This window comes from Struthio camelus, chromosome 1 (assembly GCF_040807025.1).
Source record: "Struthio camelus isolate bStrCam1 chromosome 1, bStrCam1.hap1, whole genome shotgun sequence".
Lineage (NCBI taxonomy): Eukaryota > Metazoa > Chordata > Aves > Struthioniformes > Struthionidae > Struthio > Struthio camelus.
This window is the reverse complement of record NC_090942.1, coordinates 201497681-201519136: the sequence shown is the minus strand read 5'-3', so window position 1 is coordinate 201519136 and position 21456 is coordinate 201497681. Positions and strand designations below refer to the sequence as shown.

Sequence of the window (21456 nt, the reverse complement as noted above, 5' to 3'; positions counted from 1 at the left end):
CAAAGTCATATGAAAGCACAGTGCAGGAATCAGAAAGAAACTAAGCAATGAGCACAAAATGAGACTTTAGACATTAGTCTGAAAAGCAAGACCTGATCTTTGCCTATTACTGAAAGATTCTTTGGAGCATTTTGGCTCCCCTGTGAAAGCTAGCTCCCATCCCAGTCTCAGCCTCCTCCTCTCTCCTGCCCCAATTAATTTAAAAAGCCAACCAACAGCACTCCAGAATGTTAATATTAATTAACAAAAGCAATTGAAGCTCAAGAATGTTTAAAAGAAACCACTAAACAAAAATCAAAGTGAAGTAAGAGGAGGAGGGAGTAGAAAGAGCAAAAAAAAAGAACGCATTTCAGAAGTGCAACTGCTGGCATTTCAGAGAGCAATAAAGACCAAAGAGTATCACAAAAATATAAGCCCATGGTGTTCAAATTTCATCATCAGTGTGAATCCCATTCAATGTGAGATTAGTGTTTCAAACTGGTGTCTTTGATACTGCTTTTCCCTTGCAGAATTATCCATTCAGCAGTTTGCAGGGAAAAGAGAAGCTTTAAATATTATTTCAGCCTATGTGACTACAGGCCTCAATGAGCAAATTATTCATTTTCATAGAGAAATCACAGACGGGGTTTTTTAAATGCTATTTCAGACACTGTAGATATAATCATGTTCTTTTCATATATTAGCCCATAGGAACATGGTACAACGCACTGATGACCTAGGTTATCTTCTATCAAGTTACTTCAAGCTTATGCAAGATAACAAGATTAAAAAAATACAAGAAATAAGAAGACTGTAAGTAGTAATGGCAGTTCTAAAGAAGTTTGCCTCAAAGACTTCAAAACTAAACACCTGAGAAGTCTACAGACTGAACACATTCCCAAGTAGAAACGCCTTTCCCCCTCTCCCCAGCCAACAAAGTTTAACACTTTGTTGTACTGGTATACTGCCTAAATTCCATGGCAAAACACATGTAAAGGAATCAGCATCCAACCCTCGGAAACGGACATGCTTTACCTTCTCAATGATCTCATAGCATTCTTCCAGCTTCTGCGTTCTGTCTTTCAAAATTGTACTGGCTTCATTGTAGACATTCAACCACTCTCTGTAAGTATTGTCTGACAGATCTGCATAAGCAATGCACAAAGTCCTCAGACCTACAAAACAGAATATAGCCATTACACACAGTAAAATTACACCAAGTTTCAGCACATCATTAAAGTGCTAAAGAATGCTAAGCTCTTAGTCCTCTCACTGAAGAGGACAGAAGCTTTTAATGTATAAATAATGTTAAACTCCAGATTCTCGACCAGCTCTCTGTACATTTTAAAAGCATTTGAGTTTTCATACATTCAAAAAAAAGAGTGACTCATTTAGGTCACTAATGCTGGTGTAAATCAAGAGATAGAGTCTACAGGTCAAAAACTTCTCCCTCCTTTTCAATGCTGCAATTTAGCCATATTAGAGCAACAAGAGTGTCACCTTTACTATTTTCCATTAAAGTCTGAAGCAAGTTTGGCCTTTTTAATTAAAAAAAAGATGATCAAATTAAACAATGAACTAGCTATATATGATTGGAGACACTTATTACTGAGCCAAATACACTACTCAGCCCAATATTTCCTTTTAGAAAGGCTTTTTTCTTCAGCGCATGCACATAACTCACTTTAATAATGGGAGTTACACATGCACAAATGAGTAGAGAAAGGTCTCATGAAGTAAAATGCCCATCTTACAAGACCACTGACAAAAATTAACACACACAACTCTGGCAGAAATTCAGGCAGGACTCCACTGGTGTGCCATAAAAAAAAATAAAGGTTTAATTACTAAAACCATGGAAGTTTGCAACCTTCTCCCCCTTTTTTTTTCCAGGATGAATAAAATAGTTCCAGGTTTAGGAAGAAAATAACCATTCAAGTTCATGTTTTTACTATAATGACACCACTTCATGCTACTGTGGAAGAGGGAACAAAGCCAAGTACTCCCTGTGAATGTAGATTGTTACATCAGTCATAAAAGTCTTAATTAAGGGACCCTTTCAGATAATCTTTGGAGTCTGGATGTCTCATGTTTCTCAATATGTTCAGATTATCTCTCTGCTTCATATAGCCATGACTTTTGAGTCATCTGAGTTTTACAATGGTAAAAATACCACCTCCAATGCAATTGAGGTGTTCAGGGAGACAGAACTCAGGCTCCTTCCCTCCATCAGCCATGTACAGAGCTCCAACCTGCTTCTTCCAAACTCCATTTCCCTACTGAAACCCAAAGAGAAGGAGAAGTAGGCCACACATTTCCTCAGACCTAAATTTATCCTAGAGTTGCTAATTTGCTGATCACACACCACTTCTGAAATAATCTTCAAAGTCATCTTATTTGGCACTGCAAAGCTTAAACAATACCGAAAATACTGCAAATAATTTGATAATTCAACTCTTGTCACATGCTGTTTCTCTTACCTTCTGTGGCGAAGTATTCAAGATGGCACAGTGTTTGCTCCATATACTGGGAATCTTTTGAAAGCCTCTCAAAAATTACATTATCCTATTAAAACCAAATTCATTACAACAGAGTAAGTCCATATATGAAGTTTCCACTTGTGCATCTACAAGCTCAAGTGAAGTAACCTGACAGGATCGGCTACTATCATAACCCAAAACTAAATTTACAAGTAATGCATTTGGTTTTAGGCACATACATTTGAGTACATTATCTGGGTTGTATACAACGGCAGAGATACTCCCACTTCAAATACTGGGCAATAGAAGCACTCTTCCCTCCTCCCCTCTTTCCATAAAGGGGTTCCACTAATCAAACAGTATGAGACATTCCTTCATTAATAATTAAACTGAATATATTTGTTTTCAGACAATAAAGCTGTCTGATCTTATTCAGTACTCATTGTAGTTCCATGAAGAAGGGCTTCTTCTTGCAATCCTTTTTAGATAAGGCTCCCATTGACATTAAGGAGCAAAAGGAAGAAACATTAAACAGGTTACATTACAGAATTGTCTTGGAAATAAGCTTCTTCTCACCAAAACTGTTTATTTATCACTAAATCAAAGTGCAATTGAAATGTGTAACCGCATGGATAACAGCAGTAATGAAAACGTAGCATCACCTACCCACCTAGAGTCCCTGTATTTTCTTCTGTGGCTACCAGAAGTTGCTACATATATGAAAAATGAGAAACCCTATTTTTGCTTGAATATGCGCTCTTAAGCAAACTGAGTATACAGGCCTACCTCTATCACTGAATAGAGATAGACATACCACCAAATTGATTTATAATGAAAGTGCCAGGATGGGAGGCGATGGTCAGGATGTGTAAGAGTTCATGTAGAACAGGCAATTTACTTAGAAGTTTAGATGAGAGTGTCAGATGCAGCAGAACATAAAAGACAACATCTCTGTTTGAGGTCTGATCCTGATCATTCTGAAATTTTTGACTACAACCTCTCCTGGTTTTCCTTCCCTTCCAGTGGGGCACTCCAAGAAACTACTGTGTGAAACAAGCAGAGTAAGAGCAGTGACTGAAGACCACACACTGGCAGTCATGAGACCCTCCCGCGCCCACAGCTTTGCAGTACTGCACAGTGACAATGGGCCGAATTCACTTCCACTGCACCAACATGAAGCTGGCACATCTTTACTGAAGCAGTGGAGTTCGAGTGAAGCAACAGAGCAGTGCACCCAGACCTATCTGTCAGGACCAAGTCAAGTAAAGCAGATCCCTTCAGAAGTCAGAAACAGTTCCCCTGTTGCAAAAAACAATGTCCATGATTTCCAACTGAAATCAGAACCACTTACTGACTGTGGCCAATGCTAGTTTTACAGCTTTTGTATTTTTGTAAGTTATTGCCCTTGTCAGCAAAGACAGAAGCACAACGTGGTGCAAGTTATGATGACAAATAACAGCAGGTGCAGAGATGTGAGAGCGCCAAATCAACAGCCAAATGCTTGAGGGCAGATTTTAGCATTACAGGTTCAAACAAGAGCATTTAGTCTAGCTTCTGAACTGCTGCTGCACAGCTGGGTGAAATCCCGCCTTTGCTGAAGTAAAGGGCACTATGCACATTAGTTTCAATATTTCAACCAGGTGGTAAAAAGCCGAGCAGCCTTTTGTCTGCAAAAAGAGTCAAAGGAGGAATTACTGATCTAACTCATTTGGCCCTAAACGGAAAGCCAACAGGTATTATGTATGAGACCTGAAATGCTCACATCTTAAAGCCATGGCTGTTGAAACAATAACTGGTATTGTTAGTTCTCCATTGAAGTAGTTAATTACTTACAGCCCCTTTGCAGTAGAGACGTAGTTGTCCTGCTGGAGTTCGAACAATTACTGACATTCTCTTTCTGTTACTGTAGAAAAGAAAATATTTAGTTTTCTCATTAGTTGTATCGATCAAGAGTAAATCCTGTTCCAGTCAGTAAATTTTCTCTGATGTGCTCAGCGCACCTCAGATCAGGTGAGATGGAACAGTAGTAACTTAAGACCCAGCAATCCTAGACAGCAAAGAAATATTAAATCGTTGCTTCAGTCCTATGGTTCTTCTTATACAAGAAGTCAACCTGATTTGATTTTGCTCAAGTTCACAGACAGGGCTCATATAGATTTGCATCCAAAAACAGGTAAAAACTTGGATAAAGACAAGACTGCTCAAATATCCCTTTCAAAGGAAAGGGGAGTTTGCTCTCAGCTTTTCCTTACATGAAGGAAATTGTTTTGGGAACTCTCAGCCTAGAACTGGAAGTATTACAGCTGAATGTGTATTAGGTGTAGGCTTAGTAGACTCTGAAACAGCCACCCATGGACTTTCTAAATTGAAAGAATTGAGAACGCGTAGAAACATGTCAAAAGGAAGAGTCATGGACTGCTGGGTATACAGTCTTGAGAAAAAAAGACCTAGTACTAGCAAATGTAAGCAAGACTTCCATGAAGAGATGCCACTGTAAACACCAAGTGACAGTTTTGAAGAGGCTTTTATTTAAACTCTGCAAAAAAGTTTCCTGCTCTAGGATAAACTGTGGTACAAGCCAACACAGGTTATTAGACTTTAAAGGAAAGGACCACAAATTCAGGCTACGTTTTGTCAGATGCACTTTGAGTGCTTCCTCCAACATGAGCCTAACTCATTCTTTCTTCGCATACCATCTCCATAAGTAGGCAACTCTCCCCTTCCTTCTAGAAATCTGACAGCTGAAAGATTGTCAGGCTTTCCTAGCACGAAGTTAACTTCAGACTTCATTTTCCTTATGATATAAGAACATGGATGCAAAGACCACCCACGTAAATGGCAGTGATTGTTTACTCACACAACTTTAACTCTGCCCTTTTCGTATATATGATACAGAGCAGCTCTCAGCTTCCCTGCAGGTTCTTTATATTCATCTAATCAGATATATAGTTGGGACAACATAGAACAGAAAGTCAGACCCCTCTAAGCACAGCTGCGTATCAAGACAAAGTCAAGTTCGGGATGCATTTAGTTTACATTTTTTAAATAAAAGTAAATAATATCATACTGTACACAAGTGTTTTTATCAGTGGAAGACAGCTAAGGATTTTTTTTTTTTAAATTGATTAATTTTGGCATCTCACTTTGCAACCTCTCCTTTAAAAGGGCTACAGAAAAAGAAAAATGCAACTTCCAAGGGGCAACCAAATCAACCCCATTCCAGAGAGTACAGGAGGGTCTGTGGTTTTATATCCAAAGAGAAGCCATTTGTAAGTGTAATCCCTTTCCTCAGTGAAAGGACGTTTGAGAAGCAGAGAAAATGGGAGGAAAAGCATTCTCCTTCCTCATTCCCCGCTTGCAAATACATACAGACAGATCAGAGTGTAGAAATCCTCCTCCTCAGAAGTTGCTCTGGGAGATTTAACCCTTTTTCAGGGCTCAAGAACCATTTACAAGAAAATAAGCCTTTAGCATGTCTGATCAGACAGAACACAATCTTTCCTGCTGTACTTTGTCATCCTTCTAGACTTGCTTCATAATCAACTATGCCCAGAACAAGCTAGTGACCCTAGGAAACTTCTCTGGGCTTTTGAAATCTAATTACAGGAGGTTCCTCACTGGTCAAGTGGGAAGGTTGCTACAAGCGTACTTGGTACTAAGGTACTAAGGTACTAAGTACAAGGTACTAAGACAGCCTTTTGAAGAGTGCTGCATGCAGGCTATAGAGCCTCCTGGTTGTGGAGGGCAGCAGCAACTGATGGGCTTGTCAGAGCCCCCAAAGGATTCTTCTAGCACCCTTTCATGGATTTTCAGAAGCTGCATAAATAGCCACATGTCAGAATGAAAAGGGGAAAAGAAATCAAGAGGAATCTTCAAAATAAGGCAAAAGAGAAGAAAAACTATTTACTCAAGCCTTCCCTCTCTAGTTTTACTTAGCATATTCCTTTAGCAGAATCAGCCAGCTGCAAGAGGGCAAAGAGCAAAAATTCAAGTCTTTAAGCCAAAGCTACAGTAGAAAAATAAAAACACTACATAGAAAAGCCTGCTGACTAGCACCATCCAAGCTGATAAAACTGTATTCACTGAGAAGGAGAAAGTACCACTACAATTGTCAGAGATTTAGAGGCCCAATCTGCTTCACAAAGCTTCTTGCTACCCAAGCGGTACCTGTCCTAACCACCCTGACTACTTTCAAGTGTTTAGAAGGTTGGAGTGCTTCTTACGAAAGGGCACCAAAAACCCTCCACTAGGAGATCCCAGCTACCCAAATAAGAGTGAGTTAAAAGAGTGCTATAAAAGCACAGACTTCAAGCATGGTCTTGAAGTAGACAAGTGACACTCACTTGTTTCCTGACATACCAGTAAAGAGAGGCACAAATGACACTTCCAAGGCAGCCACTTCACAGCAAACCTACAGCGCTGGAGTGGCAGGGAGATCTCCACGCTCATACTCCAACAATACTACAAATTGGTGGCAATTGGCTAAGGTATTAACCTTACACTGGGACCACGGGGATGGAGAGACAGGACAAAACTAAAGTGCAGCTTTTCTGCTGCATCAGCTGAATCTTTTTATTCCTAACATATATTTACAAAACAATTATCCTGCTAGAGAGAACTTACCTGGAAAACTCCAGCACATTAAGAATTTCAAAAGTTTCTTCTTTTCCCAGCTATGAAAGAAGACATGTACTTTAAGTATATATTGCATGACATTCTTACATGTGTAAACATGCAAGTTGGTTAAAGCATTATTATTCCCAAACCCCAGTGTAAATAGTAAGATATGGTAATAGCTCCCTCTCCTGGTAAAAGTGATGTAGAGCCCTATTTAATAGAACTACTCCAATCTTGTCTGAAAGTCTAAGATTGTGGCTTTTTTTTTTTTTAAACTCTTTTATGGCTCTGCAGTCAACGTTTCAAGGAAATTAACTTTTACTCTAGAAGAATAAGCATGCTCTGAACATTAAGCCGCTTGTTTGCTTTTTAAAGGCTCTCTAGACATTTATTATAAACTGTGGGCTTCATTCTATGATAAGACAAACAGGGTGTCCAGATTCGGTATTATAATAACCACTTTTCCTGAACTGCCTTAATATTTCTTTTAATTTAATCTGCAAGTATATATTTTTTTGGCAGCAAAATGGTTAGAGTAATCCCTGCTATCACTAGCAACCTTTTTTGTCCCGTTGCAAGTGTAAGCCATGCACGACCTTTGCTGGGGTTGAGCACGGGCAATTTGAGGAAGGAAAAAGATGTAAAAATCCCTAGTCTTTGCCATTCTTGCTGTACAACATATGCTAGGAGCAGTGGAAGTTACTGGAGTCTCAGAAACACTGTGGCATTTGTAACACATGGCATAAGGAAGGGCTCTACTGAAATCTCATCGAAGTAATAGTACACAGTTATTTCTATGAGGCATAGATTAATTCAGCAACATCCCGAAGACCAAAAGCCATCTCCATTTGAGGCATTCACGTTACAAATACTGCCACTGCCTGCAGGAAATGAGAAGAGACTGAAATCTCTGGGGGTAACATCTTTCACCACTGTCTATAGACAGATCATGCTCTGAACTTTGACATCCCACTGAGGGGAATAACACTAGGTGAAGTTAATCTGATTTTCTGCAGAGAAGGTGAGAAGACCCTGCAGAGGTCTGGATGACAGATCCTAAGCTGCTCTTAAACTACAGTAACAGCCTTTTGCTAAGTCCTGAAAAGTTTGTGACGAAACCTGAAAAAGATGCATATTTTATTTAAGTGCTTAGTTTGGGAGTATACCAGACTGGTTATTTTTGAAGATTTGTAAATGAATGCACCCGAGAGGAAGGATGAAATACATGCACTATTAAGTACCCTATTATGAATTCCAAAGTAAGTTTTTATCTCAGCTGCACCCATCTAAGACTGCAAATTAAGTCAGAATGTGGTCCCATGAGTTTGAGATTGCCCATAAGCATTAACCTTCATGTGTGAAGGGGCATAGTTAACAAATACACAGAACTTGTTAAGCAGATATATCTTATATAGAACATCTCACTTATACTATTCAACTGCAAGAATTCAAACGTTTAGAAGAACAATAACTGCTAATTCAACAGAACCACAGAAGACCTCCTGCTAGACCCATGCATTTCCTTCCAAGGAAAGCATGCTCATCTGGGCTTCCCTGACGAGGGAAAAATTCTTCAAGCACATTTCCCATATAAGCTTGCAAGTTCTTATGGTTCATTCCACACAGAAGGACAGGGGAGGAATTTGTATCTAAAATAGACTGAGTCAACCCTTCCCAATCTGCAAAAGCCTCCTGCATGTAGCCTCCTAAAGGCTCTATAACAGGGAACTTGGGAGAACCTCTGCATAAGGTTGGCAGTCACTGTGCAACGCACATCTACTTACCGCATCAATGATAACTGAATGTGGTGTCCTTCCTGTGAAGACGTAACCAAGTCTTTTTGCTCCTTTCACTAATGCACCTTCATCTGCCAATATAAGAAAAAGTTGCATTTAATTTGGTGGGTAGAGGAAGAGGCAGGTGAAGCCTGTACCTATATATGCCACATGGCCAAAACATAGAAGCCAACTTCCCCGTGTAATTGAACTTCCGCATCTGCAGCAGATAATGGACTGCTGAAGTAGCTCACTTCCACAAAAATATTCACATTTTCACTCCTGTAAAGGCCATATAAGATCAAGTATATACACACTTGTACCCAACCTGTATAAAACATCCTGTAAATACTGAAGCATTAAGCTCTATTGTTGAGGAAGAGCCCTACTTATTTCTTCCTTGTAAAAGAAGAGGAAAGAAAACCAATCGTGAAAGCGACTAAGATCAAAGCTATGTTACTCTATATTCCTGTAACACACTTTTAATCCAGTTTCTGCCGTAACAATGTTAAGTTCTTGTCAAAGAAATTCAACATGATCTATTGGAAAGTGGACTAGGTACTGTTATTAAAAGCTCAAATAACTGAGCTGGAACCAGAGGCAGCACCTCTAGTAGCTAACTACGCAGCCTGTGAAGGAGCAAGGGGCAGCAAACACAAGCACCAGACAAGTGAATTCAGTGTCCAGTTCCAGCAACCCCTGTTTCCCTGCATCAGCACTGTGACCAGAGCTGTCACACATGGGCTCTTCATCCCACTCCTAACGCACTCCATTAGGACACAAATAGGAAATGATGCTGTTTCATCACTAAATATATCACCACAACAATTCTAGAAACATCTTCATTAGTGAAGGTAATTGGATGGGGAGCAGGGCCCTACTGTTCTGCATTTTGGCCCTTGCTTAACCCTTTCAGGGCCTCTGTGGTGCTTCATAGCACTATGTCTTGTATCAATGCCGTGTATCTGCATAAAGCAACATGGCCGCTAGATCAAGAGGAAACAAAAAAGTGCTAAGAACTTGCACGCATAGCAACTAGAGACAATAACTGTCTATGCAGAGATAAATCCTTACTGCTGTAGATCATCTCTATGTAGGGGAGACAAGGCACAGAAAGCCTTAATTTTGCTCGTCACTCCTGCAGAAAGAGTCAAGAGTAGAAGACCTCATGAGAGTAGAAGGGATCACGAGTCCAGTTTAGCTCTACATAAACAACAGGCATGTCAGCAGTTTTACAGGGGACATTCAAAAGCAACATGCACTGACAACAGAAGATGCCAGATCTACTGCTAGCAATTAAATCAGAGAATGTTTTGTTTTTAAAACTAATAATGTTTTCAAAACTTTCTTTTTTTTTTAAATCTACTTCTGCTCCCTTGCTCCTTTCTTCCCAAAAAGAGAAAGAAATAACTAACCTGGAGAGGAGGCCTGGTAGATTATTTTGTTTCCTTGTCTCTCAGGAACAACAGTATGACACACTGCCAGCAGGGTGAGGAACTCCTGTATGTGCACAGCTGTGGGCTAGATAGGACATCAAGCAAGTCAGTTTTTGTATTATAGGTAGTCCAAGAGGCTGCTGTTCCCCAGGGCTGCAGAGAGCTCTCAGGTGCTTCAGATATGAAAACAGACTGTTCCCTACTTCTAATAATCATGTCACTTTGCTCCAGAACATCAGTACAGCAGAGGAGGGTCAGCATTAACGAACTAGAATACTAAGGCCAAAAGCGTCATTTAAGTGATGAAGACCTAGGAAGCCAGAATCCCCTTTCCCCCCCCCCCCCACCCCAAACACAAAAGTGTTAGTTCGGTAGTGTCCCAAGCTCCAGATAGGGAAAGAAGTCTGTCATAAGGTGCTGAAGATGGTCGAACAAGAGGAAATTTGCTAACTTCTGTAACAGCTTTCAACAGATGGAAAATAACCACTCCAGGACTAAACCCCATTGCAGTTGCGCTCCACATGAAGAATTTCCAAAGCAGACAGCAGCTGAATAATCAATAGAAGGCAACATCGTCTGCTCTTACAGGAATACGTCAGCTACCCAAGCAGAAGTTTGGTCAATACTCCTTACATGTTCAGCATTATGAGAACACACAAACACCCAAAACATTGTTAATACATACTGCATAGTCACCAACCATCCCACACTGCTTAAAGAGACACCAGGTCTACAACCCAGCAAAGACTTCCTCACACTTGGTCACAAGGCTCTGATCAAGAAATTCTGGCAGGTGTAGCTATGGTGACATGAAGGAGGCCCCCATTCTTTCTTTCCTCCTGTCCCCCCCTCCACTTTTGCCCAAGGTCTCAGGGATCTTACCCAACCACTCAGCTCACATACAACATGGCATACTAACTTCATCCACAGTTCAGACAAATGTAACACATTTGGCTGTAACAGCTGAAATGAACATGTTCCCCTTCAACTGCTATATCCATAACCACCACAGCTGGCAGCATCAAAATCTTAAGTCACAGCAGCTGTTTGCACAGTGACTGTGCAGTGACTGTGAGTCACATATGAACAGTTTTAAGTTTGCAGAAAGCCATTTAAGTCACTTTGTAGTTGAAATTCCAAATCTTTGTAATTGTGACCTAGGCAAATACCACCTAGTTTTCAAACTTTTCATTGTTATAGCATGTTTTATACATAACTGTCTTAACAGAGCCACTTCAAAGTCAGGAGCGTTGCAAGATATATATATATACACCACAAGATCTGGCCAAAACTATGTTATCATAATATTAGAAACAAGAGCAGATGGAGAAAATACCAACCTTATAAAATAAGGTTGATACTCATCTGCAAGATTCTAGAAAAACAAAAAAAACACTACACAGACACATTTGGATCCTTTTCTACTAATCAGTTAAGATACTTCTACACAGTTTATTCTCTCAGTGTACCCTAGCATTTGTTGCTCAACAGAAAACAGGCTACAACACTCAAGTGAACCAATTTCAAGTGAAAGCTACTTGCCACCAAAAGTCTTCTAATGTGAGAATTCATTCCAGATACTTTCCTATGAGCATATGCAGTACTAACATGCAATTAAAGTGTTTTACAAAATAACTACTGAGACATTAGTGACCACTGCATTTCCTCACTTAGAGGTGCACTTAAAATGCAACTTCTCACAGGCTAGCAGCGTTCACAATTGGTTCTCAGAGCTGCTAGTACTTCTCCCCCCACCCCAAGTTATGCTACAAAAATAAAAGCAATGCTTTTGTTTTATCTCAGGTTCTATTTTAGGTAGAAGACAAAGACCACAGACAGGGGGCAGGGAAAAAAAAAGGTGTTCATTTTTGGGAGGGGTTGATGGTTTTTCTTTTTAACTACGATATGCATAGCCTACATATTTCTACAACAGAAGAACATACTGGTAACAGCAAGGTTTAATCAGTAGAAAGTAAACTACTATGAAAGCCTCAAAACAATATCAGCCAGCACATGGCATGTTAATATTAATTAAAACAAGTAGTCAGTATAACAGAAGAAAAAAGTGCAATAAACTCAGACATTGTAGATTCAATGTCTATGTTGTTGTTTTACTTCATGTACTTCCCTTATGTTATGAATATTTTCAAAATAACTTGTTTCACACATGACATTTATCTTAGCACACTAGAACTTAAATTGCATGATCACATCCCACTGTCAACTTTTGACCTGCTGGAGTGCAGAGGCTATTTTCAATAAAACCAATAGATGATATATAATCAAAAAGCATGAGAAACGTTAAGTCCACAGCAAGTTACTGGCAAAAAGGTTACCTTCTGCTGCCATGATATTTCCCTTGAAAGCAATGAAATTTATACCTTTCTCTCCACAAAATGCACAGCCTGCTAGGTTCTCATTCCAGCGTCCATTGATGCAAACCTTTGATGGCCTTATTACAAATATATCACCTAGCCTCTTATACACTTTCTTAGCATGTGCTCTATTAACCAGAAGCAATCCATCTTTGGAAGTGTTATACATTTTAATTCTTCCTATGTATATATATTTCTGTTTTCAAGCCAATAACATAATTTGCTGCTGTCTTGGTATTTTCACAGCTTACAATGGATTACATGGCAACCTTCCAACTCTATAATAACAGATCACCAGACAGAGGTCCAGCTTATCATGTCAGCTCCTTCACACAGCTGTCATTTGTCTTCTTGCTAGATTCTTCCAACACTGACACAATATTTATTGCACTGGTAAGAACCAGGCCAGTGTTCAAAATTTTATTTCAGAGCACAGAACAGGATCCTCATGCTTATTAATGGCTTCTGTGGTCATACACTCCTTGCTTCACTCCAGATTTAACCTCTGCTTTATGTTTGAAGCCCTGCAGGTTAATTGATTCTGCTTTATTACTTATTTTCTTCTATTAAAGCATAGCTCTGCCATTTTGCTACTAAATTTCTTACTGGTCTTAGTGAAACATTCTTTGCCTGCTCATTTAAGCTCAGCTCTATTTCTTCCCACCTCATTTTTTCTTCTCTGTTTATCTGCAGCAGGAAGAGAGGTTGCATATTTTAGTCATTCGGTTATCTGTCCACAGGTAGCTCTCCATCTAAGCCCATCCTTCCCCAATTTTCATCCCCAGGTGCCAAAAGCTTTGTGTCAAAGCTATTGCTTCTTTTTAGAAAAGGTCTGTCCCTTTTCTAAAGTTTCAAAATCCATCAAACACCTGGCGTATAATCACCTATGACAGCAGTACAACCCACTTGCTAAACTTATCTTGCACACTGGCCCCACAAGCTAAAAAACTACAAACACATGGCAGCATATTGTCTCAGGAGTTCTGGGAACAGTCCCTGAATTGTTATCTACAAAGTATCATCTACAATGAACGTAGACTTGCCTTATCTAGAAGGCACAACACTTATCACTTATCAAGTAGGGTGCAGACTACTACTCAAGAAGCTGTATTTGAATTTTTCATCCCTTTCCCCATGTAAAGGGAAGAAAACACCAAGCTAGAATTCTGTCTCTTCTGGAAGCAAGCTGCACTTGCAGAGCTGTGCACCTGCACATTTGTCATGTGTGCCATTATTTGGACTCGTGCCTCACTCTGAGGATGGGAACTGCACTATTCTACCCAACTATTCACAACCTGGTAACATGACAAGGAAGTTGCAGGAAAAGCTGAGCATTTAAATGCATCTCTCCATTCCATCATATCAGTATCAGATCCATACCTCCGTTCACAATACAGATGAACTGGACTGACTGGCAATTTCCAGGCCATTTGCTCAGATTTACGGGACACCTAACAAGTTTTACATATAAAGCAACACATCCTGCCAAGAATTGCTAGTTAAATAGCCATCCATTTTACTACCAGAGAGGATTATGATTCACCATCTTAAAAAATATTTTAAATGAATATAACAGTAGGAAAGTTCACATCAGATATCTGCAGAACACAGTATGAGGATCCTTTCGTGCTGGGCACCTCTAGAACAGTGAGGCTGGTAAGACTGGAGAAGATTAAGATCTTTCAGGCACAAATTCAGAGAATACCCATCAATATCAATGGAGCTAAATGTAAGTTTCTTTTCCAAAATCATTGAAACATGACCTATAATTTAAGATGCTGCCTTTTGCTGGAGCAAAAGAAAAAATACCAGTCACATGTATACCAAGGGCAAAAGAGAAGAGGCAAGTATTTCTCACCAAGCTACAATTTTAACCGTTTCTGAGCTGGTGGATGATACAGTTTGACAGTTCTCACACAACAGTTGCTTTCCAAACTGAAGCTTCACAAAGGTTCTTACAGAATGAACGTACTTTCCTTCTACTGTATTTTAAATTCCAGTTTTTCATCTCAGTAAGCAATGATGTGACTTTCCTGTTGTTCTGGTTTCTTAAGGAAATAAGAATCATCTGACCATAACGGTCATTTCAAAGTCTGATGAAATAAAAGCCTCAGTTCCCACACACTCCATAAAAATATGCAGACATGTTGGAAGGATCTAAATGAACACTTCCACTGAGGGAAAGGCTCACCATGAGCAGAACGGTTAGCTGTTCTGTCTGGCCAACTGCTAAACCATCATCACATACTCACTGAATCAATCTGTACATATGTAGCTATGTCATTTGCTTGCTTCTTGTCCAAGCAGTAATTGAGGCCACAGAAGGGAAGTCACTTAGAAACTGGAATTGGTAGAGAAAGTAAGGAGAGAATCTAAGGAAGTAAGACAGAGGCCTAAGATGAAATCTGGGCTTATCAGTTCTTCCCCCCATATTATCACATGCATAGCCACAGTTAAAGAAAAAAAAAAAAAAAAGCCTGCATCTCCATACTAGGTTTATTCATGGTGCATGTGCAACTGGAAAGTGCCAAGACAAAGACCATTTAGCATGTTTAGTAAACATTCTTTTAAGTCTTTGGAAATAGCTGACCTTTTCTCCTTCTAATAATAGTTTAAGGCATTTTCCTTATGGAAACAAGCTTGCTTTATTTCCGGCTCAGCTGCAGGATTCATCCCATGAAAGCAGCTACAAGGAAACAAGGAGAATCAGACAAACCTAGGCACTATCTTCCATATTAAACCCCCAGAGAAGTTGGGAGAAATCTTCACACATTTCAAAGATAAGTTATTTTTCCTTAGAGTGCTTTATACAAGACAATAATTCTTTGACCATAAGTCAAAACTGTAGTTGGCCATCAGTCAATCCTCACAGTCAGTGGCCCAGAAGAGCTACAAAATTCAGAGGTGATATGGGATGCTAAAAATCTTCTTAGCAGATGGAAGATAGTCCCACGAGGAGAAGCACAGCTTTGTTTTTTTCCCCTCCTCTCTCCAACCTGAAAAGAAAGTTACTTGGCACCGAGACAGCTCTAAACTAATACTTTTGACTGGACTGAAAAATTCTTCAAGATCAGAGACCATACTTGTGAGTAAGCAGTGTACATTTATGCAGTGTCTGAAAGCTATCCCATTGACAGCTCCAGCTGAAAGAGGAGCAAATATTTAAAAGGAATCTATTGCCCAGCTAAGCACAGTAGCATCTGAAACACAAGGCAGCTTGTGCTATTACACTTCAGTTTCATCTTCTCATTTTCTCAAATGAATGGGGATTGTAAGACATCTGCAAATGGCATCTGCAGATACCAGGTAGTGACAAAAACTATGAGGCTAAAGAGATTTAGGTAGAAGCAAGCAATTTATGCATCTTAACAGCTGACATAATACACATGGCTAATGGGCTAGAAATAAGTGATCCCTTTTTCTCTCACTATTCTGTAATCCAGCCCTCACATCTCATTATTTAGGAAACCCAGGCCTATTTAACCAAAGTGCAAACTGTCACATGTAGTCCTGGCATTCTGTATGTCTTGTGCTAAATTATCACTTGTCAACAGGTTTCATTCATCTGTCCAGGACAGTCAGGCTCCAAAAGATGTCTTTGGCCTATGCAAGACACCTGAAATCTCATCAGCCAGGAGTTTCCTCAGTGCTTATCTGAGGACTCACTTCACACAGTGGGGCTAACCTCTGAAAGTCTGCCATGCAGTAACAGCAATACTTATCTGCTCTGAGAGCCAAAGGAAACTTGGGTACATAGAGGTTCCTCAAGTTAGAGTTCACTTATTCTACGTATAGCTCAGGTAGAAATTTCCTTTTTACAGGCTGAACCTCTACCTAAATCCTCTATTTGCCTGCTACAACAGCACATTTGATATTCCTCTCCCAAGGCAGAAGCACTACACAGAAAGGATCAGACAATAAAAGATATCCCATCATTACAGAGTCATCTGAAGGGTAGAACAAAAACTCCATCTCACACCCATCTATTTATTATCTGTTGTTTCTGCAGAGTCTATTAAAATGCTATAAACAACTTCTTTTTGCATAGACCTCTAAAGTAACAGCCAGCAAGAGCTCAAGTAAGCTTTACTTGCAGCCTGCCCTTAAAGCAGTGTCCTCTAATTCAAGATTAATACCTGAGTCAGCAACCCTCACACACCATAACTGTCACTATGCCTAAACAAATTGGAATACTACGGAACGGGAGGCAACCCAGACCTTGGTGGCAAGTGATCTGCAATGGGAACTTTTTCTAATGCAGACAATTAGAAGAACCACACAGAAAATTAGTATTTCCTGCTGGCAGGGCCATCTTTCTGAAGATTAAGGTGGAGAAGCCATCTTCAAGGTCCATCACCCTAAGTAATACAGCGCTATGCACTGTAATTTGTGTTCGTTCAGGCATTTGCTCTATGCTGTACTTCAGATTCTGAAGTGTTGTAAAGCAAAAAGCAGAAAGGCTTTGCTGTGCATCAATTGTATGTTGCAATTACATTTTTCGTATTTTAGACACGTATATTAAACTTGGCCTGCCCAGTTCCAGAAATGATACTAAGGAGTACAACCAGCTAACCAAGTTTTTCATTTCGGTTTGTACCCACCAATGCCCAGGGGGTGCTGTGGGACTGTAGGATGGCTTTCGCAATACGGAAGAGAAGATTGATGTTTTCACAAGTGACTTGAATTCACAAGTGTCCAGTCAAGCTTTATAGGTACATGGCTTCTGAATAAGCACTGAACTGACATTCCCAGGAACTAGGTCCCTTCAGGACACAGCCAGCTAAGGACCTAAAAGTGCCAGTCACTGAAGTTTCAGTCTAAGCTTAGGCTTGTGATTAAGACTCCTATGCTCTTTATAGAGTAATTTCCACTGTTTACAGTATTTAAAGCAGGACACAGCAAGCACCTTGCAACATTCTGGACTACTGTTAAAAACAGTTTTTAACAGTATGGATGTTAGACCACTCTTTAAAGAGTCTGTACCAAACTGACCAACTTCTCTTTTAATGGATTAGAAGTTCTACCATCAATTGCTACAAGATGCCATCTTTCACATGGGCTAGTGCATATGAAGCTACTTTATAGCTAGCTGGTACCCATATCAACACCACTGTTTCTTCAGTTCAACAGTGAGACAAGTAGGCAGGAAGGTGAGGGGAGAGGGAGGAGGCTACTTCACCTCCTTTCCCCTCAGTGCTTGTGTCTGTTCTATAATATTCTACCAGAACATACTTAACACCAGTAATTTGTTTACCATTCCACTCCAGAAAGGCCCAGAACAGGATGTTTAAGAGGCATACGATATTCTAAAAGTAGACTTACATGGTCATTTTCAATGTTTTGCAGCAGTCTTGGGTCATCAAATTCACATGATTCACTGGTGGAAGGAGGTAGCTGGCTGCAGAGCAAGAAGTAAACCTTTTCAAACATCAGTGGCAACATTTCCACTCTTATTAGTTCATTTATCTTGTTGGGAAGTAGAAAAAAGTTAAAATAGAACTACACTGTCCTTGAAAACATTGCGAACATGGTGAATAAATCATATGAATTCTGCTCATTTACAGCATTTTGCTATAAAGTTCTTCAGAACACTAGCAAGAAACTCAAACTGATTATGCTTGAAGGTACGGTTGAAAGGTTTCAAATGTCAACCCACCTCAGATGTAGCAGAAGCTACTTTAAAGTGTACTTGAATTGCATTTATTTCAAGGTGACTTGCTTTGAAATTGGTCAAAGATCAAAATCCCTATGCTCCACCTCTTTAGTGGGAGTGGGTTCTGCTCTAACTTTAGCCCTGGAGGAATAGTACTACTTCCAGGTAGGAACCTGGAAGAACTCTTCCTCAAAACTGACTAGAAAGGATGCAAGGAGAGAAAAGACAACAGTGGCAGAAGCAGCAACATAAGTGAAGAAACAAAGAGGCATCTACTGAAATTCCCTCTCAGTGGAAGTAGCAACAGGTTATATGGGAAATACTTCTTCCTAAAAGGTGACCACAAACGTCAACAGGCTTAACAAAGAAGCTTAACTCATTTCAGCAGAAGTGGCTTCCCAACAGCCTTCAGTGTCTGCCTGTTTTATAGGTGGGAACTCATTTCTTACCTATAGTTGTCATTCAAAGTCACTTTAGCCCTCTCCAGCTCTACGCCCCTTCCTCTCAACAGGAATATGCTGCAGTGACACCTCCCACATAATGCTTCCTTCTAGGTTTTCACTCCATTCTGTAGAATGGGTCAGACCCCACCCCTCTATTCACTAAGTCCCTAAGTAAAGAGGAGTGGTTCTTTTGACATAAGAAACTCTTCCACATCCAGCTCTTCTCCAGTTTTCACATATTAAAAACCAGCATTTTAATAAAAGCGCTTTCCACTTCTTCTCAGGCTTGAACCTAGTGATTGCAAAGGGTAACATTCAATTTCTGGCTAGGGAAGTAAGTGTACTGTAAAGAAGGTTATTCTCAGCTTGCAGCTTGGTTGTCTGCATTTACAAACAAGCGCTGGCATGCATTCAAGCCAGCCTAGCCACAGTCTACCCTCCACCCCTTACCTCTCTCCCTTATCTTCCAACTAGTAAGGGAGAAGTTGCATCACCACGCACTACCTCTGTATAAGTGCTCTTCCAGTAGGAGCCTATACTCAAACATTACTACCTTAGGCTTCTTTAAGTCTCAAATTTGACAACAGTCTGTTTATACAGCTAGTCCCCACTCTACTATACAGAGCACACATCTTAGTCGGAATATATTTACCTGAAGTCTTCTGATGAACGCTCCGTTTCCAACTCTGGAAAGTGACTAAGGGGTAAGAAGAGAGAAAAAAAGAACATTTATTCCATTTTGCAAGCTAGCAAATAGGTAGAAGATAAAGATCAATGGATCTTCACACATACAAACATATGGGAACCATGGGTTCAACTGCTTGTAGGTCTGAACCAAGTTTTCTACCTTTCAAGAGACCCAATTAAAAACATCATGCAACTCAAAGGCTGATTTGTATGGAGATCTTAAGTCTAGCCTTTTAAAACTAAGCGAAGCCAACTAAAACAGCGTTCAAGGCTCAGAAGGCCAACTGCTATGAATTCAAAGGGAGCCTTTCTGACAGAAACAACAAATAGAATAGTAAGTGGGCATTCCTTCTGTACAGCCTAGAACTCTTTGCTGCTGACAGCTACAACTAGAGTTATGTTTGTGCTTTATTTGATGAAGTCACAAAATGACATTCACTGTCCTTGGGTTGGATCTGCTTCCCTCAGGAGCAGGCCAGAGATTATTTAGCACTTAGCACTTCTGGTTTAATTTAAGCCATGATCAGCACATTAAGAATCAGATTCAGCCACCTCCTCCTTTCATTTCAGGTACTTCCCAGATTTGCATTTTGTAATTTGTGTTGCAAGACATGAAAATGAAAACTGTTAGCTGTGACCATAAAATATACTAATATACGAATAACTGAAGAACAGCATGTTCTAACCCTGTTCCAGTACAAAACTATATACTATTAATAAACACGTATTTAGCTACAGAGTTTCTAAAGCCATACCTACCCATATGTTACTCCAGCAATACTACATTTCTTAAAGTTCATAATATTGCATGTCAGAGTACCTGTTTTATCAGAAAACAGGTATTTCACCTGGAAGGAAAAAAGTTTAATTAATCTTCAACTTGCAAAGTGACAAAATTCAAACAAGCAGAGAAGAGATTAAGCATGGGAAAAATTCTAGAAGAGACAAAATGTTCAGCAATATTACAGCAATATTGGCCAATGCAGGCTTATTACAACTTGATTTGTCTTACTAAAGCTATAGGTGCAAAAAGAATAGTTATTTTATGGTATTTTGTATTTACTCCTAAATGCAGTAAGGCCCAGATAATTCATATTAGTTGCCATAGCTCCAGTGTAGTCAGAGATGTACTTGTTTACACTACTTGAAAAATTCACTGAATCTTTCAACTATTTTAACATCAAACAGCAAGACTGGAAATTAAATGAAGACTCGTCAGGTTCATGAAGAATTATTAAGTTTTAAAACACAGAATATCCTGTGATTCAAAGATCACTGGATTTCCTCCCCCTCCAAATAGTGCAGTGCAAAGGACATCCAAAAGTAAGCCCAAGTGGTATTTTGCAGGCAGACATGTTTGCTCCTCTGGTATCCAGAGGAGACTATCATGAACCAGCCCTGAAACAAAAGATGCACAGCCATAGTCAGCACAGCCCAAATTAATAATCCCTGATGAAACCAGTGACTTTCAGCTAGAATTTAAGACCACACTAACACAGCAACACAACCTCTTGCGGGAGTAGCACATTCAAGACTTCTCACCTTCAGTAGGCCACAACAGGTCTACATTAATTACAACTCAGTTTTCATGGTTCTTTGCTCCTTCTTTTGGATTCACCTAAATTCCACACTGCCTTACTTCTGGATCAAGGAACATTTTAAATCAGCAATCATTAGGAAAGGATATTGCTAACACAGGAGTCTGTCAGTTTAAAGACAAGAACATTTTGCCTGGAGTGTCATTCATAATTCATAAATAAAGTAGGAATAGAACAACACTTAAAAACACATCTATGACCAAGCAATTAAATTAATGAATCAAAAAACTCATCTAGTTACTTGGTGTCAACACTAACCAGTTTCTGAAAAATAATGTACAGGTCTGCAAGATATATTACTTCATATAATATAGTTCACTTTGGAGACACAAACATTATGATCTAAAGGCTGACGCTTTCACAGCTAAACAGTTAAAGTACGAATCAGAAGTTTTTAATAATCCTAAGAAAAA

The 21456-nt window shown here is 39.6% G+C and overlaps 1 protein-coding gene across 4 annotated transcripts in view; it reads right to left on the bottom strand.

Moving 5' to 3' along the window:
• Positions 1-21456, bottom strand: part of ATP8A2 (ATPase phospholipid transporting 8A2) — a 340878-nt gene that overhangs the window by 242871 nt on the left and 76551 nt on the right. For all 4 annotated transcript variants that reach the window (XM_068930206.1, XM_068930209.1, XM_068930207.1 and 1 more), the window contains exons 14-22: positions 20205-20293; positions 19411-19455; positions 17985-18060; positions 10267-10372; positions 8861-8943; positions 7083-7132; positions 4293-4362; positions 2460-2544; positions 1015-1154 (exon numbers count right to left, since the gene is read on the bottom strand). In XM_068930206.1, the coding sequence (XP_068786307.1) occupies positions 1015-1154; positions 2460-2544; positions 4293-4362; positions 7083-7132; positions 8861-8943; positions 10267-10372; positions 17985-18060; positions 19411-19455; positions 20205-20293 (744 nt within the window). The remainder of the gene's footprint in view (positions 1-1014; positions 1155-2459; positions 2545-4292; positions 4363-7082; positions 7133-8860; positions 8944-10266; positions 10373-17984; positions 18061-19410; positions 19456-20204; positions 20294-21456) is intronic.